General features: G+C 45.8%; 1 protein-coding gene across 1 annotated transcript in view; it reads left to right on the forward strand.

Annotated features, from left to right (window-relative positions):
* Positions 1-16,924, forward strand: part of ANKRD33B (ankyrin repeat domain 33B) — a 326,077-nt gene extending 309,153 nt beyond the window's left edge. The window contains exon 4 of the mRNA XM_044295465.1: positions 16,077-16,924. Within this exon, the coding sequence (XP_044151400.1) occupies positions 16,077-16,924 (848 nt within the window). The remainder of the gene's footprint in view (positions 1-16,076) is intronic.
* The last annotated feature ends 6,216 nt before the right edge of the window (positions 16,925-23,140 follow it).

The raw sequence follows: 23,140 nt of genomic DNA on the forward strand, positions 1-23,140 counted from the left end.
TATTTTTAAAAAAAGTAAGCTAAAAAAGGAAAAAATACATAAAAGAAAAAAAACCACACCAACCAAAACCATTACAATTATCACCCCATTCATATGAAACAATACATATTAGTTAGGCTGCTTTCACACTAGCGTTCGGGTTTCCGTTCGTGAGCTCCGTTTGAAGGAGCTCACGAGCGGACCCGAACGCAGCCGTCCAGCCCTGATGCAGTCTGAATGGAGGCGGATCCGCTCAGACTGCATCAGTCTGGCGGCGTTCAGCCTCCGCTCCGCTCGCCTCCGCACGGACAGGCGGACAGCTGAACGCTGCTTGCAGCGTTCGGGTGTCCGCCTGGCCGTGCGGAGGCGTGCGGATCCGTCCAGACTTACAATGTAAGTCAATGGGGACGGATCCGTTTGAAGATGCCACAATGTGGCTCAATCTTCAAGCGGATCCGTCCCCCATTGACTTTACATTGAAAGTCTGGACGGATCCGTCCCAGGCTATTTTCACACTTAGCTTTTTTTAGCTAATATAATGCAGACGGATCCGTTCTGAACGGAGCCTCCGTCTGCATTATTATGGGCGGATCCGTTCAGAACGGATCCGCCCGAACGCTAGTGTGAAAGTAGCCTTATTTTCACATTAGCAATTTTTTCTGTATACATCATTGCTCTGCAAAACCTCTTCCGTTACAATAATACAACCGCCTGCATCCGTCATGAACGGATCTGGTTGTATTATGTCTTATATAGCCATGATGGATTTGTCATGAACACCATTGAAAGTCAATGGGGCACGGATCCATTTTCTATTGTGTCAGAGAAAACGGATCAATCCCTATTGACCTACATTGTGTGTCAGGACAGATCCAACTTGCTCTACATTACATTGTGGACAGAAAAACGCTGCATGCAGCGGATCTCAGTAACGCTGCATGACGGATCTCAGTAACTGAATTGAAAACGTTAGTGTGCAAGTAGCCTTATATAATAAAACGAACCAACACATACAGTGAACTAATGATTATAATTAGCATATTTAAATAATGAGCTATAGTTTGAATAAAAATGACTGTACAGCTTCCCCCTAATAAAACAAAAAAAAAAATCTTAAAAATCCCTGTGTCATGTAATAAAATGCTGCAAAATATATTTTGGTAGTCCAACAAATAAAAAAGTTAAGTGTTTGAACTACGTGTGCTAAATCACAACAGTGACTGGCCTGACTTTTCTGGCCTGGTCACTAAAAGGTTAACCAATAAGTGCGTTCTTTACTAGTAGGGCCCCATACACACGACCATGCTTTGTTTTGTGGTCCGCAAAACACGGATACCAGGCACGTGTGTTCTACACTTTGCGAAACAGAGTAACGTATTCGGACAGCACACAGAGTGCTGTCTGCATCTTTTGTGGCCCCATTGAAGTGAATGCATGGATTTAGCTCCGTTCTTTTACATTTCTTACAGATGAATTATGGTATTGTTGATTTGGGGTTATATAACTCTGTTGTGAACTGATAGGTGCACACATAAAGGGGGAGAGGTGGAGAGGAGACGTGTGAGCAATGGCAAAACAAACGGGAGGAAAGCGGGGGGAAAACACAACTTCATTTGGAAAATACAATCTCCACAGGAATAAAAAAAATCAGATCGGTCCAAACAGCTAATAACACTGGCGTACATATTGGGATTGCAGTTGCGACCGGGTCCGGCACTCCAGGGGGCCCAGCCGCCTGTGGACCCCTGGCCCCGCCCTGCAGTAGTGCTGTACGGTAGTACCTGGGGCTCGCCGCCCAGTGCTCCTCGTTTCCGCGTAGTACCCAGGGCACGCCGCCAGCCTCTTTAATATACTTACCCTCCCTGACCGGCGCTTCACTGTCCTGAGTGTGTACAGTGTCAGGAGGTACTGCGCGCACTATGACCTGACGCTGCACACTGTCAGGTGACAGTGCAGCGCCGACTGGGAAGACAGAGGAGTGCGACTTCTGCTGTAGAGGAAGAGTAGCCGCGGCGCAGAACAAGTAAGTTATGGGGCCTGGGGATCAGGGCTGCCACCACTGATTTTTCTGAGCTAATGGGGGCTGAGTTGGCTGATATGAGGTCTCTCTGCAGTGGCAAGAGAGACTCACTGAGGCCAACAGCAGCCATTTTAGTCAGATTACAGCCACTCTGCAGCTTTGGCTCTAATCTGACTGAAATGACTGCTGCTGGCCTCAGTCTCTCTACCAATGCTGCTCTTAGGATGGCCAGACGTCTGTTTTTTAGATTTAGGCATGGTCACTTTAAGTACCAATGGCAGGGGGCAGGGCCTGGCATCATGTCCGGATCACACTGCACACTTACGTGAAGTCACAAAGTTATCAGCGCTGCAGGTCCGGCAGGAAATTGGGAACAGAGGAGCACGGGAGCCACTGCTAGACTGCCACTGCCCACTTGCCCAGTAGTCTAACTCTATACTACAGTCATTCACCCCACCTCGCCTCGTTCTCTCTCTCTCTGCCAGACATTTCTGCCAGCCTGAGCCAGACCCAGGAGCAGCATTCATTCAGCCAGCCAGAGCCCACACTGAGCCCAGCCAGCCTCCAGCATTTAGACTTGCCAGCTGCTTCAAAATGCTTTCAGTGTTACTATGGCACCCAGTACGCTATTAAAGTCCTGGTTGCCATAGTCCGCGCGGCTCCCGGGGCGCTCCAGAGTGACGTCAGAGCGCCCCATGCGCATGGATGACGTGCCATGCGATCACGTCATCCATGCGCGTGGGGCGCCTGACGTCACTCTGGAGCGCCCCGGGAGCCGCACGGACGGTAAGTATGCTGCTCCCCCGCTCCCCACTACACTTTACCATGGCTGCCAGGACTTTAGCGTCTCGGCAGCCATGGTAACCATTCAGAAAAAGCTATACGTCGGATCCGGCAATGCTGCCTTTCAATGGGCATTAATTCCGGATCCGGCCTTGTGGCAAGTCTTCAGGATTTTTGACCGGAGCAAAAAGCGCAGCATGCTGCGGTATTTTCTCCGGCAAAAAAAAGTTCTGTTCCGGAACTGAAGACATCCTGATGCATCCTGAACGGATTTCACTCCATTCAGAATGCATTAGGATAAAACTGATCAGGATTCTTCCAGCATAGAGCCCCGATGACGGAACTCTATGCCGGAAGAAAAGAACGCAGGTGTGAAAGAGCCCTTAAGGACACATGACGTACCGGTACGTCGTGTGTATTTGCCATTACCGGCGGGCGGTGATCGGAACTGGGAGCATGCTGAAATCAATCAGCAGGCACCCTGGGACAATGCGGGGGGGGGGGGGGGGGTCCTGTGATACCCCCGTATCGGCGATCGCAACAAACCGCAGGTCAATTCAGACCTGCGGTTTGCTGCGTTTCCAGGTTATTCGGGTCTCTGGTGACCCGGAAGAGGATGGTGATCGATTGGGTTATAATACACCACCAATCACCATCCTGAGATCTTGAGAGGTGATGGTGACATCACCTCTCAGGATCGCTTCCGATTGGTTGCAGGGTGGGCAGGAGGTTTAAACTTACTGCAGCACTGCCTCCTCTTCCTTTCTGTGTCCGGAGCCCGTGGAGAGAGGAGCCTGCGTTGGATCTGGGCCAAGCAACCCCCCATCTCTGCCCAGCAACCCCCTTCTGACCATCCACCGTGCCATTTGGCACTAAAAGATACATAGGGACAGGTTAGGGAAAGGTTCGGTTAGGCAGGGATATTCAGGGAAAGTTTAGGGGGGGGGGAAATGTAAAAGTTTAACTGTTGCATCTCCCTGATCGGCTGTCTGGGGTCCACAGCACAGCTGTGTGACCTTAGACCCCCCTAGTGGTACTGCACTTAGACCCCCCCCCCCTCCACACACACACACACATTTTTTTGGGCGCAATAATTTTTTGTCTTTTTTTTTGTTTTGCGTACACTGACTGTGGCCGGCTCTCTTGGCGTCTGGCCACTGTTAGCGCATCGCTGAACAGCTATTGAATCTTTCTTTTTTTTTGGCCTTTTTTGGGGTTTTCACATTTATTTTTATTTTTTCTGTTAGGTTTAGGGCAAAGTCCGCGAACACTCGTGCCCCCACACACAAGCACACTAAATAAAGTTTTCCGCGCACACACACACACACACACACACACACACTCCCCTATGGCCCGCCAGATGTTCTCGGCCAAGGAGGCATACGCCCAGCTTGCCTCTGACTCCGAGAGCCCCAGTGAGGACGAGGATTACCCCACTTTCCTCTTGTTATCTGCGTCCTCCTCATCATCTAGCGATGATGAGCCGCCAAGGTGGCGGAGCAAGGGGACCGCCATGCCACGGACCCTGTGGCCCACACTAGTACGAGCAGCTCTGGGGCTCGTACTAGTTTTCCAGCCCACCAAATAAGTCCACCTGAGCCCCCTACCGGTGAACTTGCATGGTGTACCCCAGAGGATTTTGAGCCTGCGATTCCTGATTTTGTTGGCCAACCAGGAATCCAGATTCCCATAGTGGACTTCACCGAATATGACTATTTGAGTCTTTTTTTCAGTGACCACTTTGTGAATCTGATTGTGGAGCAAACAAACTTGTACGGCCAACAGTTCATTGCTCAACACCCAGGCTTCTGTTTGGCTAGGGCCGGTGGCTGGACTCCGGTCAGTGCTTTATAGTACGGCCATTACACGCTTCCGTTTTGAGGAAATTCGTAAATGCCTGCATTATGCAGATAATGCAGCATGTCCCCCCCAAGGTGATCCTGACTATGACCGTCTGTACAAAATCAGGCCGGTCATCGATCACTTTGGGGCCAAATCATTGGAGGCCTATGTACCTGGAAGGAAGGTCGCGGTTGATGAGTCTCTCATTGCTTTCAAGGGGAGACTCATTTTCCGCCAGTATGTTCCCTCTAAGCGGGCGAGGTATGGCATGAAGCTGTACAAACTTTGTGAGAGTACCTCAGGGTACACTTACAAGTTTCATGTGTACAAGGGGCGAGATTCCCGTATTCAACCCCCAGAATGTCCCTCCACTCTGGGTGTTAGCGGGAAACTTGTGTGGGACCTTATGCACCCACAGCTAGATAAGGGTTACCACCTGTACATGGATAACTTTTATACTAGTATCCCCTTGTTCCAGTCCCTCGCCGCCAGATCCACGTCCGCTCGTGGGACCGTGCGGAAAAATCAACGCGGCCTCCCTACACACCCCCTCCAGGTACCTATCCCCAGCGGTAAGACCTGTGCCCTTACCAATGGAAACCTGTTGCTGGTCAGATATAAGGACAAGAGCGATGTCCTTGTACTGTCCATAATTCACGGTAACAGCATCACCCCTGTCCCTGTTCAAGGCACCACGGCAACGGTTCTCAAGCCCGATTGCATCGTCTTCTACAATCAGTATATGGGAGGAGTTGATCTCTCTGATCAAGTTCTCAAGCCATATAACGCCATGCGCAAAACCCGGGCATGGTACAAAAAAAGTTGTGGTCTACTTGGTACAGGTTGCCTTGTACATCTCTTTTGTGCTGTCCCAGAGTGCTGGCAACACAGGGAAATTCCTCCAGTTCTATGAGGCAGTCCTCAAGGCCCTGATCTTTTCTGACCAGGAAAGAGCAGGCTCGCGGAGTACCTCGGCCTTCCCTGGCCAACACTTTCCAGGTGTGGTCACCCATACTGGAAAGAAGGGACGGACCCGAAAACAGTGCAGAGTGTGTTACAGGAGGGGGATACGAAAGGACACCACCACTCAGTGTGACACGTGCCCCAATCATCCGGGCCTCTGCATTATTGGTTGCTTCAGGGAGTACTAAATTTATAATCCCCTTCACCAATTTTAACCACTTCAGCCCCGCTAGGTGAAACCCCCTTCATGACCAGGCCACTTTTTACACTTCGGCACTACACTCCTTTCACCGTTTATCGCTCGGTCATGCAACTTACCACCCAAATGAATTTTACCTCCTTTTCTTCTCACTAATAGAGCTTTCATTTGGTGGTATTTTATTGCTGCTGACATTTTTACTTTTTTTGTTATTAATCAAAATGTAACGATTTTTTTGCAAAAAAATGACATTTTTCACTTTCAGCTGTGAAATTTTGCAAAAAAAACGACATCCATATATAAATTTTTCGCTAAATTTATAGTTCTACATGTCTTTGATAAAAAAAAAATGTTTGGGCAAAAAAAAAAAAATGGTTTGGGTAAAAGTTATAGCATTTACAAACTATGGTACAAAAATGTGAATTTCCGCTTTTTGAAACGGCTCTGATTTTCTGAGCACCTGTCATGTTTCCTGAGGTTCTACAATGCCCAAACAGTATAACTACCCCACAAATGACCCCATTTCGGAAAGTAGACACCCTAAGGTATTCGCTGATGGGCATAGTGAGTTCATAGAACTTTTTATTTTTTGTCACAAGTTAGCAGAAAATGATGATGATTTTTTTATTTTTATTTTTTTCTTACAAAGTCTCATATTGCACTAACTTGCGACAAAAAATAAAAAATTCTAGGAACTCACCATGCCCCTCACAGAATACCTTGGGGTGTCTTCTTTCCAAAATGGGGTCACTTGTGGGGTAGTTATACTGCCCTGGCAATTTAGGGGCCCAAATGTGTGAGAAGAACTTTGCAATCAAAATGTGTAAGAAATGACCGGTGAAATCCGAAAGGTGCACTTTGGAATATGCGCCCCTTTGCCCACCTTGGCAGCAAAAAAGTGTCACACATGTGGTATCGCCGTACTCAGCAGTAATTGGGGAATGTGTTTTGGGGTGTCATTTTACATATACCCATGCTGGGTGAGAGAAATATCTTGGCAAAAGACAACTTTTCCCATTTCTTTATACAAAGTTGGCATTTGACCAAGATATTTTTCTCACCCAGCATGGGTATATGTAAAATGACACCCCAAAACACATTCCCCAACTTCTCCTGAGTACGGCGATACCACATGTGTGACACTTTTTTGATGCCAAGGTGGGCAAAGGGGCGCATATTCCAAAGTGCACCTTTCGGATTTCACCGGTCATTTTTTACAGATTTTGATTGCAAAGTACTTCTCACACATATGGGCCCCTAAATTGCCAGGGCAGTATAACTACGCCACAAGTGACCCCATTTTGGAAAGAAGACATCCCAAGGTATTCCGTGAGGGGCACTGCGAGTTCCTAGAATTTTTTATTTTTTGTCACAAGTTAGCGGAAAATGATGATTTTTTTTTTTCTCTTTTTTCCTTACAAAGTCTCATATTCCACTAACTTGCGACAAAAAATAAAAAATTCTAGGAACTCGCCATGCCCCTCACGGAATACCTTGGGGTGTCTTCTTTCCAAAATGGGGTCACTTGTGGGGTAGTTATACTGCCCTGGCAATTTAGGGGCCCATATGTGTGAGAAGTACTTTGCAATCAAAATCTGTAAAAAATGACCGGTGAAATCCGAAAGGTGCACTTTGGAATATGCGCCCCTTTGCCCACCTTGGCATCAAAAAAGTGTCACACATCTGGTATCGCCGTACTCAGAAGTTGGGGAATGTGTTTTGGGGTGTCATTTTACATATACCCATGCTGGGTGAGAGAAATATCTTGGCAAACGACAACTTTTCCCATTTTTTTATACAAAGTTGGCATTTGACCAAGATATTTTTCTCACCCAGCATGGGTATATGTAAAATGACACCCCAAAACACATTCCCCAACTTCTCCTGAGTACGGCGATACCAGATGTGTCACACTTTTTTGCTGCCAAGGTGGGCAAAGGGGCACATATTCCAAAGTGCACCTTTCGGATTTTGCAGGCCATTTTTTACACATTTTGATTGCAAAGTTCTTCTCACACATATGGGCCCCTAAATTGCCAGGGCAGTATAACTACGCCACAAGTGACCCCATTTTAGAAAGAAGACACCCTAAGGTATTCCGTGAGGGGCACTGCGAGTTCCTAGAATTATTATTTTTTTGTCACAAGTTAGCGGAAAATGATGATTTTATTTTTTATTTTTTTTTCTTACAAAGTCTCATATTCCACTAACTTGCGACAAAAAATAAAAAATTCTAGGAACTCACCATGCCCCTCACAGAATACCTTGGGGTGTCTTCTTTCCAAAATGGGGTCACTTGTGGGGTAGTTATACTGCCCTGGCAATTTAGGGGCCCATATGTGTGAGAAGTACTTTGCAATCAAAATGTGTAAAAAATGGCCTGCAAAATCCGAAAGGTGCACTTTGGAATATGTGCCCCTTTGCCCACCTTGGCATCAAAAAAGTGTCACACATCTGGTATCGCCGTACTCAGGAGAAGTTGGGGAATGTGTTTTGGGGTGCCATTTTACATATACCCATGCTGGGTGAGAGAAATATGTTGGCAAAAGACAACTTTTCCCATTTTTTATACAAAGTTGGCATTTGACCAAGATATTTATCTCACCCAGCATGGGTATATGTAAAATGACACCCCAAAACACATTCCCCAACTTCTTCTGAGTACGGCGATACCAGATGTGTCACACTTTTTTGCAGCCTAGATGCGCAAAGGTGCCCAAATTCCTTTTAGGAGGGCATTTTTAGACATTTGGATCCCAGACTTCTTCTCACGCTTTAGGGCCCCTAAAAAGCCAGGGCAGTATAAATACCCCACATGTGACCCCACTTTGGAAAGAAGACACCCCAAGGTATCCAATGAGGGGCCTGGCAAGTTCATAGAATTTTTTTTTTTTTTCGCATAAGTTAGCGGAAATTGATTTTTTTTTTGTTTTTTCTCACAAAGTCTCACTTTCCGCTAACTTATGAAAAAATTTCAATCTTTCATGGACTCAATATGCCCCTCAGCAAATACCTTGGGGTGTCTTCTTTCCAAAATGGGGTCAGTTGTGGGGTGTTTGTACTGCCCTGGCATTTGAGGGTCTCCGCAATCATTACATGTATGGCCAGCATTAGGAGTTTCTGCTATCCTCCTTATATTGAGCATACAGGTAATGAGATTTTTTTTTCCGTTTAGCCTCTGGGCTGAAAGAAAAAAATGAACGGCACAAATTTCTTCATTCGCATCGATCAATGTGGATGAAAAAATCTCTGCCCAAAAAAAAAAAATGGAGGGGAAAGGCGTCTGCCAGGACATAGGAGCTCCGCCCTACATCCATACCCACTTAGCTCGTATGCCCTGGCAAACCAGATTTCTCCATTCGCATCAATCGATGTGGATGAATAAATCATTGCCGGGATTTTTTTTTTATATATATATATATATATATATATATATATACAAAGTGCTTGCCAAAGCATAGGAACGCCGCCTCCTCCTTAACTCGTATGCCTCGGCAAACGTATCTGTCACTGCAGAGGAGAAAATCCCGTCTTGCAGCGCCGCATACACCAACTTGCGTGTAATCTGACAGCAGCGCAATGCTTCTGTCAGAATGCACATCGGTGCTGCAGCTAGTAGATCGGTTGGTCCACCTGGAAGGTAAAAAAACAAAAAAACAAAAAGAAAGAAAAAAACAGGCCACAACGCAATAATTTTATTAACTTTGGAACAGAACATGTAACTTTAACTTTTGGAACTAAACATTAACCTGTTTGCTTACCTGTTTTTTTTTTGTTTTTTTTTTACCTTTATAGAACAAACCTCTCCTTCCCCATGGGTCAATGTGCAAAGCGCAAATCGCCCAAAGATGTGGCGAAGTGCGTTATGCACTTTGTCCCATGTGAAAGGAGACGTTTGCAGCAGCTGTGAGTGAATGGGCCCTAATAGCCCTGTGTGCCTATCCTGGTGAGATGATCCCTATGCTAGGTGTACCTGTGTGTGGTACTTTCGGAAACACTCCCCTAAGCATAGGGCAGGGTGGTCGGGACAGTCAGGACAGAAATAGCGGGTGTCACGCCTTATTCCACTCCTGCTACAGACACGACATTTTTTTCGGGGTGGCGGTCGGTTTGAGGTACCAGCAACGACACTGGGGAAGTGTCGCTCGTGTAGACGGCTAACTACACTGGTGGATGGGGCCACGGAACCTCCTGGATACAGGAGGTTCGCGATGATCTCTTCCTGAAATTTGAGGAAGGATCCAGTTCTCCCAGCCTTACTGTAGAGAACAAAACTATTGTACAGAGCCAATTGAATTAAATATACAGACACCTTCTTATACCAGCGTCTGGTGTGTCGGGAAACTAAATACGGAGCCAACATCTGGTCATTGAAGTCGACCCCTCCCATGTGGAGGTTATAGTCGTGGACTGAGAGGGGCTTTTCAATGACACGGGTTGCTCGCTCAATTTGTATTGTCGTGTCTGCGTGAATGGAGGAGAGCATGTAAACGTCACGCTTGTCTCTCCATTTCACCGCGAGCAGTTCTTCGTTACACAGTGCGGCCCTCTGCCCCCTTGCAAGACGGGTGCTAACGAGCCGTTGGGGGAAGCCCGCACGACTAGTTCGCGCGGTACCACAGGCGCCAATCCGTTCTAGAAACAAATGCCTAAAGAGGGCCACACTTGTGTAGAAATTGTCCACATAAAGATGGTACCCCTTGCCGAATAAGGGTGACACCAAGTCCCAAACTGTCTTCCCACTGCTCCCCAGGTAGTCAGGGCAACCGACCGGCTCCAGGGTCTGATCTTTTCCCTCATAGACCCGAAATTTGTGGGTATAGCCTGTGGCCCTTTCACAGAGCTTATACAATTTGACCCCATACCGGGCGCGCTTGCTTGGGATGTATTGTTTGAAGCCAAGGCGCCCGGTAAAATGTATCAGGGACTCGTCTATGCAGATTTTTTGCTCAGGTGTATACAAATCTGCAAATTTCTGGTTGAAATGGTCTATGAGGGGCCGAATTTTGTGGAGCCGGTCAAAAGCAGGGTGGCCCCTGGGACGGGAGGCGGTGTTGTCACTAAAGTGCAGGAAACGCAGGATGACCTCAAATCGTGTCCTGGACATAGCAGCAGAGAACATGGGCATGTGATGAATCGGGTTCGTGGACCAATATGACCGCAATTCATGCTTTTTTTGTCAGGCCCATGTTGAGGAGGAGGCCCAGAAAAGTTTTAAATTCGGAAACTTGGACTGGTTTCCACCGGAAAGGCTGGGCATAAAAGCTTTCCGGGTTAGCGGTGATAAATTGTGTGGCATACCTGTTTGTCTCTGCCACGACTAAGTCTAAAAGCTCCGCAGTCAAGAACAGCTCAAAAAATCCCAGGGCCGAATCGATCTGAGCTGTCTCAACCCGAACTCCAGACTGGGCGGTGAAAGGGAAAACTACGGGTGCGGCTGAAGTTGGGGACTGCCAATCAGGGTTTGCCAGCACCTCTGGGATTCTAGGGGCTCTACGGGCACGTCTTTGCGGTGGCTGCGACGGGGTCACTACTGCACGTGCCACCGTACCAGCTTCAACTGCCCTTCTGGTGCTCGCTACTTCACCATGTTCTACGGCAGTGCTGGTACTAGGTCCAGGAAGGGCTGGGCTGCTGGTGTATGCCTCACCACGTAATCCGACAGCACCAGCCCCACTCTGCTGCTCTTGAAGCGGATCCTGCGCAACCTGCGGTCTAGCGACACGGGGCCGGGTACGCCTGGTGCTATCAGGGACCTCAGCCTCCTCGTCCGAACTTTGGGTCAGAGAGCCACTGCTTTCTACAGGTTCGTATTCTGACCCGCTGGATTCATCAGATGAGGGTTCCCACTCCTCATCCGACTGGGTCAGAAGCCTGTAGGCCTCTTCAGAAGAATACCCCCTGTTAGACATGTGGGCAACTAAATTTCGGGGTATTCCCTGAGACTACCCAAGAAAAAAAAAGCAAGCCTGTCTTACAAATGGGAGGCTAGCGAAGTACCGGAGGCTGCTGCGGTTGATAAAAAATATCAAAACTGATTTTTTTATCGCCGCAGTGCGTGTAAAGTGAATGTGCAGCGATCAAAAAAAAAAATTTTTTTTGTCACTGCGGTGGGGCGGGCGTGGGTGTACGCACGTGTGGGCGACCGATCAGGCCTGATCGGGCAAACACTGCGTTTTGGGTGGAGGGCGAACTAAAGTGACACTAGTACAATTATAGATCTGACCGTGATCAGTTTTGATCACTTCCAGATACTATAAAAGTACAAATGCTGATTAGCGATACGCTAATCAGCGAATAACGGACTGCGGTGCGGTGGGCTGGGCGCTAACCGATCCCTAAACTACCTAACCAAGGGGCCTAAACTATACTGAAACCTAACGGTCAATACCAGTGGAAAAAAAAAGTGACAGTTTGCACTGATCACTTTTTTCCTTTCACTAGTGATTGACAGGGGCGATCAAAGGGGTGATCAAAGGGTTAATTGGGGTGATCTGGGGGCTAAGTGTGGTGTAGTGGGTACTCACAGTAATGATGTGCTCCTCTGCTGGAACCAACCGACCAAAAGAAGGAGCAGAGGAGCACAGCAGCCATATAACCCCATCATATTTACTAATATGTGGGGTTAAATGGCTGCTGATTGTTTTTTTTGAAAATCAGCAACCTGCCAGCCAATGATCGTGGCCGGCAAGCTGCTGACGAAATACTCTGCAGTGAAATGCCGGCCCGCGATGCGCATGCGCGGGCCGGCTGTGACGTAATCTCGCGTCTCGCGAGAAGACGCGCCGATGCGTCCAGGAGGAACAAATCAACCACCTCCCGGACGCATCGGTGCGTACAGCGGTCGGGAGGTGGTTAATTCCATCTAGCTACTGACAATCGAAAAAAAAAACTACGGTTCTCAGACTTGAGACACTAAAACAAAAACAAAAAATGTTTTCAGACATATTCGGTATCACCGCGTCCATAAGAATCTTCTCTATAAAAATACCCCATGATCTAACCCCTCAGATGAACACAGTCAAAAAAATAAAATAAAAACGGTACCAAAACAGCAATTTTTTGGCAAATTTTAATGAATTTTTTCCAGTAACAATGCAAGGGTTAAAGGGTTTCTACCACTTTGTTTTCACATAATTAGCTTTCAGACACTAGCGATCCGCTAGTGTCTGCTCTGCCAAACAATCCTAATATAATAGCTTTTGGGGCAACCGTTTCCCTAAAAAAAGAACTTATATTGATATGCTAATGACCCTCTAGGTGCTATGGGGGCGTCATTAGCACCTAGAGGATCGGTCTACCTTCACAAAATGCCGCCACCCAGCGCGTCCCTCCAGCCCGCCCATCTCCTCCGGAATGCGATCAAGCGGACGAATTCTCGCGCATGTGCCGTGCACGTCTGTATTCGGCGCATGCGCAGTGAATGTCCGACCGCTTCCCTGCTCAGACATGCTCAGGATCCGCAAAACACATACGGACCTCTGAATGGAGCCTTACAGGGGGGGTTATCAATGACAGGGGGGGGGGGGGGGGTAATCAAGGAGTCTATATGGGGTGATCAGGCGTTAATAAGGGGTTAATAAGTGACGGGGGGGGGGGGTGTAGTGTGGTGCTTGGTGCTACTTACAGAGCTGCCTGTGTCCTCTGGTGGTCGATCCAAGCAAAAGCGACCACCAGAGGACCAGGTAGCAGGTATATCAATCAGACGCTGTTAACAAAACAAAACGTTCACGCGAAATCTCGGGTCTCGCGAGATGACGTCAATAAGCGTCGCTGAGACCCGAGAGTGCCGCCGCACTGACGCCTATCGGCGTTAGTGTGACGGCAGGAGGTTAAGTTTGGGTTGTTTTCCCTTGGCTGCTGGATGCTGTACCTATTTTCGTTTTGAAAAATAAACATCTGTTTCTTTAACCCTGGGCTGGCTCATGCAACTGGTTTATTGGAGCGATCTTCCCCATATTACACCAATAAGTGCTTTCTCTAGTAGGGCCCCATACACACGACCGTGCTGTGTTTTGTGGTCCGCGTAACGGATGCCCTCAGGGAAAGTGCTTTTGCAGTGCACCTACAGTATATCTGCAGGTGCAGGAGGCAGTAAGAACCAGTGAGCATCGTCCTCTGCAGTGAAGGAAAGCGCTTATTTGTGAATAGGAGGCAGGAAGGAAATGTCGCCACTTAAAGGGGTTTCCCAGTAAAAATTATTTTTTACAAGTTCCTGCAGCATGGTCCCTGAAACAGAAGATTCCTACTTTCCTGCTCTCGCTGTCTCCATCCTCCTGTCTCGGAGCACCTCTCCAGCGAATGACTGGCTTCAGCAGTAAAACGCTGCTTGTGGCCACATCAGCACTGAAGCCAGTCATTAGCTGGAGAGGCACATGTGACTAGCCAGTAGCCAAGAAAGAGGGGGTCAGTCAGCACATCCCAATGCGCAGCTGCACGCTGCCACAGCTACAAACACAAACAAAACAAAACACAATGCAACACCATTCTGCAAACCAAATAAGGTACAATAATGCCATAGTAATAGAAAATATTCTGGTGCTAATGCTATGCTTATTTAGTAAAATTTTGATTCTTGGCAAATACATTTTGTACAAAATTATTTGGGCCCGTCTGCCGCATGTCAAGGCGATCTCTGTAAGACGGGTTCCTAACACCAAATGCTGCCTGTTATGTGCCATAACGGCCTCCATAAAATTCAGGGAGTGCAGATTCCACTCTTCTTTTTATCATTTTTGGTGCCAAAATGGCCTCCATTAAATTGAGCAGATGCAGGTACCAACATGCATGCTGAGCCCGCTCTATACCTCTCCTGGTGCCAAATGGCCTCCAATGAATGCAATGAGAATCCACTCTATACCTCTCCTGGTGCCAAAAGGCTTCCAGTGAGTGCAGGCTACATACAGCTTTATACTTACACTAACTAAAACAAGCCTATGGGGCAGACATGCTGGTCAGGGGTACAAGACTAAATGGAGTCAGTCACACCTCCAGTACAAACTACAAAGAAAAAGGGGGTCAGTCAGCACATCCCAATGCGCAGGTGCACTCTGCTATGGTTAGAAAATATTCTGGTGCTAATGCTACGCTTCACCAAAATAAGCGTCAGGATCTGAATACCGGAAAAAAAAAACTTTTCTATTTAGTCCTCATGCATTCTGAATGGAAAGAGATCTGTTCAGGATGCATCAGGTGACCGGACACAAAACTGCAGCAAGCTGTGGTTTTGTGTCCGGTCATAAAAACTGAAAAAAATGGCACTGAAAACAATGTAAGTCAATGGTGACGGATCTTTTTTTTAGGAGCCAAAAAAATTTGATCCATCACCCATTGACTTTCAATGTATTTATTGACGGATCAGTTTTTTTTACATTTTGATTTCACACAAGCGCATCCTAATGGAACAGATGCATCCTGATGTGCAAATTCAAAATGGATTTGTTTAATTCTGATATTGAGATCCTCTGCCGGATCTCAATACCGAAATTAACAACACATTGAAGTACCCCTTATACTTCAATGCCCTTGAATACTAAAATATCAGGCTCGATACGGGTGCTTAAAATAATTTGACCCAGCTGAGGGGTGGCTGTAATCTGCAATCTGTGACAAAAACAGCAACTCCTGTATCAATTTATAAATACTCTTCACTCTGGCAGTATCCATGTCCTCAAAAAGACCATCAGCTAAAAATCTCACTCTCATGCCTTCCCAGTTCCCGCCTGACAGAAGCATAAGACAGAGAAATTACGGACAATAATAGGACATGCTCTATTTTTTGCGGAACAGAAATACGGAAACGGAATGCACACGGAGTAACTTCCATTTTTTTGGACGGACCCATTGAAATGAATAGTTCCATATAGGGTCTGCAAAAAAAAACAGAACGGACATGGAAAGAAAATACGTTTGTGTGCATGAGGCCTTAACTGTCTCATTGGGACATCACACTGACTACAACAAAGGGAACTTACAGCTACATGAATAATTCTCTGAATTCTGTTGCACTGCTGATACTGTCTGGGATCAATATTTAAATCCTCAAAGGGCACTTTACACGGGCCGAGAATTGAACAACGGTCTCCTTCACTGATCCAGCAGCCAATTGTCGGGAAGGAACACTTCCTTCCCAACAATTAGCTGTAACATCATGAAGTGTAAACCCGCCTTTACCCTGGCGTGTTAGATATTTGTTATTGATAGAAAACAATAGGAAAATGTAATTGTAATTTATCTTATGTGTGGCATTAACTTATTAAAATATTCCTTATGGATGCGTTTCTTTTTTAGGTGCTGATATTCAGGCAGTGGATCCAAGCCGTGGGTTCACCTCCAGACAATGGGCAAGATTTACAGGGAGATATGATACAGCATATCTTATGCAAAAACTATTAGACAGACCATCTCCAGAGCAATTTAGTAATCAATTCCAAATGGAATGGCCTAAAATGAAGGAACTCCTTGCCAAATCAGCAGAACCAAAGTCATGCGCACAGAAAATTTCCGAATGTATGAAATCACTATTTACTTTTAATTATTTTAGTGAACCTGAGGAGGATGGTGTGCTTGATCACATGGTAAAAATCACAACAAGCCTGAACAGCCCATTCATTGCAGTCAGTTCCAGAACAGTGTGCCCAGATAGCCCCCCATGTGTTGGTAAACGTAGATACTCTGTGCGGGAGATCCTAAGAAATCAAAAAGCAAATGAAATCAGAGCTTTAGATGAAAATCGCACAAAGACTCATACAAAAATTTTCAATAACTCATGCATTACTGTCATTTCCAAGAAAAAAGAGAGAAGAGCTAGTCTTCAACTACATTTATCACAAATCAATGATGTGAAGTCTACCAGAAGAACAAGTCTTTTGCCATTAAACTTGCTAAGAAGAAGCAGTGTAAGGCCAGGAGTCATAGTACCAAAAGTTCGTATCACCAAGGCCCCCACACCAACATACCACCCTGATAAAACAAATAGACGTAGCACTATGAAAGACAATACCTACTTACAGATTCCAAAATGGCGTTACAAGGAGTTAAAAGAAGAAAGGAAAAAGGCAGAAGAGGAGGCTCTAAGAAAACTTCAAGAAGCCAAGGAGAAAAAAACACAAGTTGCAAAAAAAAGAAGTTTATCTTAAACTGCATATTTCCATCAAACCAAACTTGTAAAAATTATTAATAATTTTAATATTTATGAGCGCAATGCAGTGGTGGTGAACAGCTACATCAGTTTTTTGGTATGATAAATATGTACATTTAAATGAATATTCCAGCAGATTCACCTTACCCATTTCCCGCCGCTGATGTTTCCATGATGTAGGGTCCTGTGTTGGAACAGGAGACGGAAGTTGAGTGCAGAAGAGACCTGTGCACCATCAGAATGGCATCAATGGAAATGGTGAGATGATATTAAATCACAAAAACTGCAATCTGCAAGCACTATGTTATAGAGCAGGAGGAGCAGATTGATGTATAGTTTTGTGGGAAAATATTCAGTAAAACCTGTAATTTATACATTTCTCTCTTAGCTTTTTTCATTTCCTCTGAAGAGCGTTACAGGAGGGAGGGACGATCATTGACTGACACTTGTGTACACTTAAACACACAATGCTATCAATCACTGATAACCCTTACCTATGGTACTAATGCTGTTAAGTAAAACACAGATATAAATGTATAAATTTCAGGTTTTACTGAATCTTATCTCACAAAAATATACACTGACAAGCAAAGGGGTAACAAAGTTTTGATCTTTAGCCTTTCAGGCTCCATACCTCCACTACAGCTTCAAACCTGAGACTGCCGTCATTTTATGGACAATCATCTTGGCTACATCACACATAAATTGGACTTCCAACTATTTAGCATAAGATTAGTTATGCAGATTCTTGTCATGTAACTGCATTGTTACTGTTTTGCTCCTGTTGGTGGAAGAATCTTTTTCTTCTTGCATACTACAAATTGCAACCTGTTCTCACATTCCCTAATAGCACAATGTGTTATTAGGTTGATTCCCAAGCGAATGGTCACTGGTTTGAATCCAGGAGCACCCATGAAGATTTCCCATGAACAGAGAAACCGCATCATCAAGCTCATCGATAGCGGTATCTTGGCCAAGAAAATTGCCAAACTGCATCATGTGAGTGCCATGACAGCTGGAAGAATATGAAATGATTTCCATCCATCCAGTGGCGTGCCTTGGGTGTTTGGCACCCGGGGCGGGTTCTTTCTCTGGCAACCCTCACCAAAACTTTAAAAAAAAATTGTACCCCTTACAGTAGTATTGCCCTCATTGTACAACCTTCACAGTAGTTATGCCCATATTGTGCCCCTTCAAGGTAGTTATGCCTTCACTGTACAACTTTCACAGTAGTTATGCCCACATTGTGCCCCTTTAAATTACTTATACCTTTATTGTGCCCCCTTCACAGTTGTAATGCCCTCTTTGTGCCTCCCTCACAGTAGCTATGCCCTCTCTGTGCCCATTTAAAAGTAATAATGCCCTATCTGTGCCCCCTTCACAGTTGTAATGCCCTCTCTATGCCCCTTGAGAGTAGTTATGCCCTCACTGTTCCCCCATAACAGTAATAATGCCCTCTGTGCCCCTTCATAGTAATAATGCCCACTCAGTGCCCCATAACAGTTATTCCCACCCATAACAGTGCCCCATAACAGTTATGCTCTCTGTGCTCCCTTCATAGTAGTAATGCCCATTGTGCCCCCTCATAGTAATAATGCTCACTGTGCCTCCTTCACAGTAGTAATGCCCATTGTTCCCCCTCCATAGTAGTAATGCCCATTGTGCCTCCCTAATATTAGTAATGCCCTCTGTGCCCCCTTTGCAGTAATAATGCCCTCTGTGCCCCCTTTGTAGCACTAATAATGCCCTCTGTGCTTCCTTTGTAGTAATTTTGCCCTCTGTGCCCCCACCATGGTATAAATGCCCTCTGTTTAATAAATAAATAAAAAACACAGTACCTACTCACCTTGTCCAGTTCCTGAAGCTCACAGTCTTCTCTGCCCTACAGACACAGATCGCTCTGCAGCATTGTGTGGGCAGAGCTTATGCAGATTTCCGGACTGCAGGCTCCGCCTACACAGGCTGGGAGTGCAATCCATGCCTGCAGGCTGAATGGTGGAGCGGAGAGAAATCTTCCTGCTTCACCATTCAGTGCTGGAGAGACAAAGCGCAGGGAGCTCAGTGACAGAACCACAGCTCCCTGTGCTCCAGCAATGAACGTTTCCATCTATATTTATGGAAGCGCTCAATGCCTCTAGTTTGTAAAATATTTTATTGGAAAAAGAATGAAAGATGTCATCATCTTAGACATACAAAGTACATCAGGTCTTATCCAAACATTGCACGTCAAGATTCAGACATTTACATGGACTATTTTGCATTAGTTTTACAGCAAATAAAAACACAAATAAACATCAAGAAGCGACATTAAATGAAAGTCTAAAGTAAGCATAATATCTCTAGATTTAATCTGCCTGAATACCATAGTATAGCAGGGGTCCGCACATCATCCTCCTATTAACAGCGGGACGCACATTTTGATAGAACAGCTTGTGATCCTTATTATATCTTTTAAGTAAAATCACTGAATTTCTTCCAGGGCCCCCACACCCTCTCGAAAAGGGGGGTATTGTTGATCTCCCAATGGGCTATTTGCTCCATCCGGAACACCTGGTCACAACGGGCCAGCCAGTTCGGGATATTGGGCACTATTGTCGACTTCCAGTTTGAGGCTATTAGTAGTCTAGCTACTGCTAAAAGATGTTGGTGTAAACGATTAGCATAAAGAGAACGGCAGGTCGTCGGTTTTAGACCTATAAGACAATACTGTGGCAAAAGTGGAAGAGTTTCGCCTTGCAGCTTAGAAATAGTGTCACACACTCCCATCCAGAAGGGTGCCAGTAAGTGGCAGTCCCACCAAATGTGAACAAATGAACCCTCGGCATCCAAGCATCTCCAGCACTGCGATGGGGAGGAAGGAAAGATCCTATGTAGTCTCATCGGGGTGTAGTACCATCTAGTAATCATTTTGTAATAGTTCTCTTGCAGGCGCACACATCTAGATATTTTATTAGTTTGAGACAGTAATAATTTTATTTCGCCGGACGTGAACTTAGTGTTCAGATCTTTCTCCCAACTCCTAATGAAAGGGGGAGTAGTTGTTTGGGCTGTTTCAAGTAGTGAGGCGTAGATTTTGGAGATTTTTTGTTTAGGCTCATTCCTTCCTAGGGCCATCTGTTCAAATCTGGTGGGTTCAGTTTGGCACTGAGGCATTGTTCCTGAGGTGGCTTTCAGAATGTGTGCATACTGAAAGCGGGATAGATTCCCTAGCTGAAGACAATCTAAGGCTACTTTCACACTAGTTCTGGACGGATCCGCTCATATAATGCAGACGGTGGCTCCGTTCAGAACGGATCCGTCTGCATTATATTGTATAAAATTTTCTAAGTGTGAAAGTAGCCTGAGCGGATCCGTCCAGACTTTTACATTGAAAGTCAATGGTGGACGGATCCGTTTGAAGATTGAGCCATAGTGTGTCATCTTCAAACGGATCCGTCCCCATTGACTTACATTGTAAGTCTGGACGGATCCGCACGCCTTCGCGCGGCCAGGCGGACACCCGAACGCTGCAAGCAGCGTTCAGGTGTCCGCCTGCTGAGCGGAGCGGAGGCTGAACGCTGCCAGACTGATGCATTCTGAGTGGATCCGCGTCCACTCAGAATGCATTAGGGCTGGACGGAAGCGTTCTGGTCTGCTTGTGAGCCCCTTCAAACTGAGCTCACAAGCGGACAGCCGAACGCTAGTGTGAAAGTAGCCTAAGGCTGCGTTCTCTCCCTCATGCCTGGCACAAATGAAATCATGTATCGGGTGGAAATAGTCCTAGGCCCCTCACCTAACGTTGACCTGAACTCTGGGGTGGAATCCCACAAGACATCTCTAACCTGTAGTAAAGGCGTGGTTCGCTCTGATATCAATTTGACACTTCCACGAACCAAACTTTGAGGGCATTGCGTGTAAGAGGATTGGTTATCTGTCTCATGGTCTCCTGTCTATATCTCGAAAGTATCGCAATGGGATACCCGTTAAATCCTGTTCTAACCCCACATCTAGCCTCTCTGGCGGATTACGTATCCATTCTAAAACTCTCAAGCCCTGTATTGACTTGTAATAGAGGAGAAAGTCTGGTACCCCTAAACCGCCTAATTTCTGGTGCTTAATCACTTGGTTGTAGGGCAGTATAGGTCTGGCACTACCAGAGGAAGCGCATCAGTATCCCCTTTAGCTGCAGGAAGAAAACTCTAGGTACACCTATTGGCAGTACTTGTAAATAATAGAGCACCTTCGGGAGAATCATCGATTTGATTAAAGTCCTCCGGCCAAACCAGGAGGTGAACGGCAGGTCCCATGATGTCATAAGTTCCTTAACCTTTCGTGGAATATTTTTAAAATTTTCCTCGTACAAGTCTGAATAGCGGGAAGTTATATTCACACCCAGAAAAGGGATACTACTAGTAGACCAGGCAAAAGGGGTACTCTGTTCTAACTGGGATTGTGCTTGTGAATCCAGCGAAACATTCAAAACTTGAGATTTGGAGAGGTTGACTTTGAAGTTTGATAGATCTCCATAGTAGTCCAATAGGCTATGGATCGCTGGGAAAGCCTCGCTGGGATTCGTGATAATGAAGAGGGGGTCATCTGCAAATGCAGCAAGAGAGTGGGTTCTCCCTTTTATGGTCACTCTCTGGATCCTTTGATCCTGCCGTACAGCTTGTAATAATGGCTCTACTGACAGAATGAAAAGGAGTAGGGAAAGGGGACAGCCCTGTCTAGTGCCGTTACTAATTGTGAAAGGGGGGGAAAGTGTGTTATTCACTAGGACTCTTGTGCTTGGGTTGCCGTAGATAGCCATTACTGCCGTTATAAAGCTATCTGGTATTGCAAAGGTCTTCAGTGCAGTACACATAAAAGACCAATCCACTCTATCAAAAGCCTTCTCGGCATCTGTGCCGAGAAGAACTAATGGAGTGGAAGTAGAGTTAGCGTGGTGGATAATGTTAATCAGCCGACTTATATTCATCCTCACGGCCACTCACAAAACCAACTTGCTCAATATGGATCAATTGGGGTAATAGCGGCTGAAGGCGAGATGCAAGCATCTTAGCTAGTAGTTTTAGGTCCGTATTAAGTAAGGATATTGGTCTATAACTGGCGCATAATGAGGGATCTTTCCCTTCCTTAGGGATAATTGTTATTTGGGCTGCTAACATGTGAGGATGCAAGGGTTAACCTTCCCATAGAGAATTACACACCATTAAAAATCTGGGTAGGAGGGTTGCGTGGAAGGAGTCATAATATTTCATCGGCAATCTGTCCGGGCCTGGGCTTTTGTGTAAGAGTGAATCTTTAAGAGCTTTCCTTAGTTCAACAATGTCAAATGGCTGGGACAGCATCTGTGATTGCTCTTTCTTTAGTTTGGGCAGATTAAGTTTTGATAACCAATTCTTCATGTCTAAGAGTTTAGCATGTCTCTCAGCGGTGGGTATCTCCTTACTTAAATTATATAGTTTAGTGTAATAGTCTGTGAAACATGACGCTATTTGTTCAGTTTGGTAGACCATTTGTGTCGGGGAATGTTGGATTTTTTGGATGTATGAGTGGGCTTTTCGTTTTTTCAGTTGGGACAACATATATTTAGAGGCCTTGTCGCCATGGGCATAATACTTAAACTTGGCTGACAAAAATAATTTTGCCGATCTAGAGTTTAGCAGATTTTTCATTTGCGATCTAAGGAGGTCAAGGTTTCCTAGTATCTCAGGTGTCTGTTTTTTTTTTTTATGTAAGGACTCCGCCTTAGATATTTGGCTCTGTAACTCAATTATATCCGCCTCTCTACGTTTTTTGAGATACAAGCCAAGAGAGATGAAGTGTCCCCTCACCACTGCCTTATGCACTTCCCACACCGTTCCAGGTGATATGTCTGGGGAGTCATTGAGGGCAAAATACTCTTCAATTTTCTCCCTTTGCTCTCCACATTTTGCGGAGTGTGCAGGAGGGTTTCATTTAGTCTCCAAATCATTTCACTTTTAGGGATATTGAGCAGATGGAAACTCATGAAAACTGGTGCATGGTCTGACAATAAAATGGAGCCTATTGACGCCTTAGTGCAGTAAGGCAGCAGTGAGGTGGACACTAGAACGTAGTCTAACCTTTGGTAGGATTTGTGAGCCGGTGAATAGTATGTGTAGTCTTTTTGTCCCGGATGAAGGGCCCTCCAGCTGTCTACTAGTCCTACGTTGGTGATATTTCTCCTGATAGATCTTAGCGCAGCTTGTGG

Source organism: Bufo gargarizans, chromosome 5 (assembly GCF_014858855.1).
Source record: "Bufo gargarizans isolate SCDJY-AF-19 chromosome 5, ASM1485885v1, whole genome shotgun sequence".
Taxonomy (NCBI): domain Eukaryota; kingdom Metazoa; phylum Chordata; class Amphibia; order Anura; family Bufonidae; genus Bufo; species Bufo gargarizans.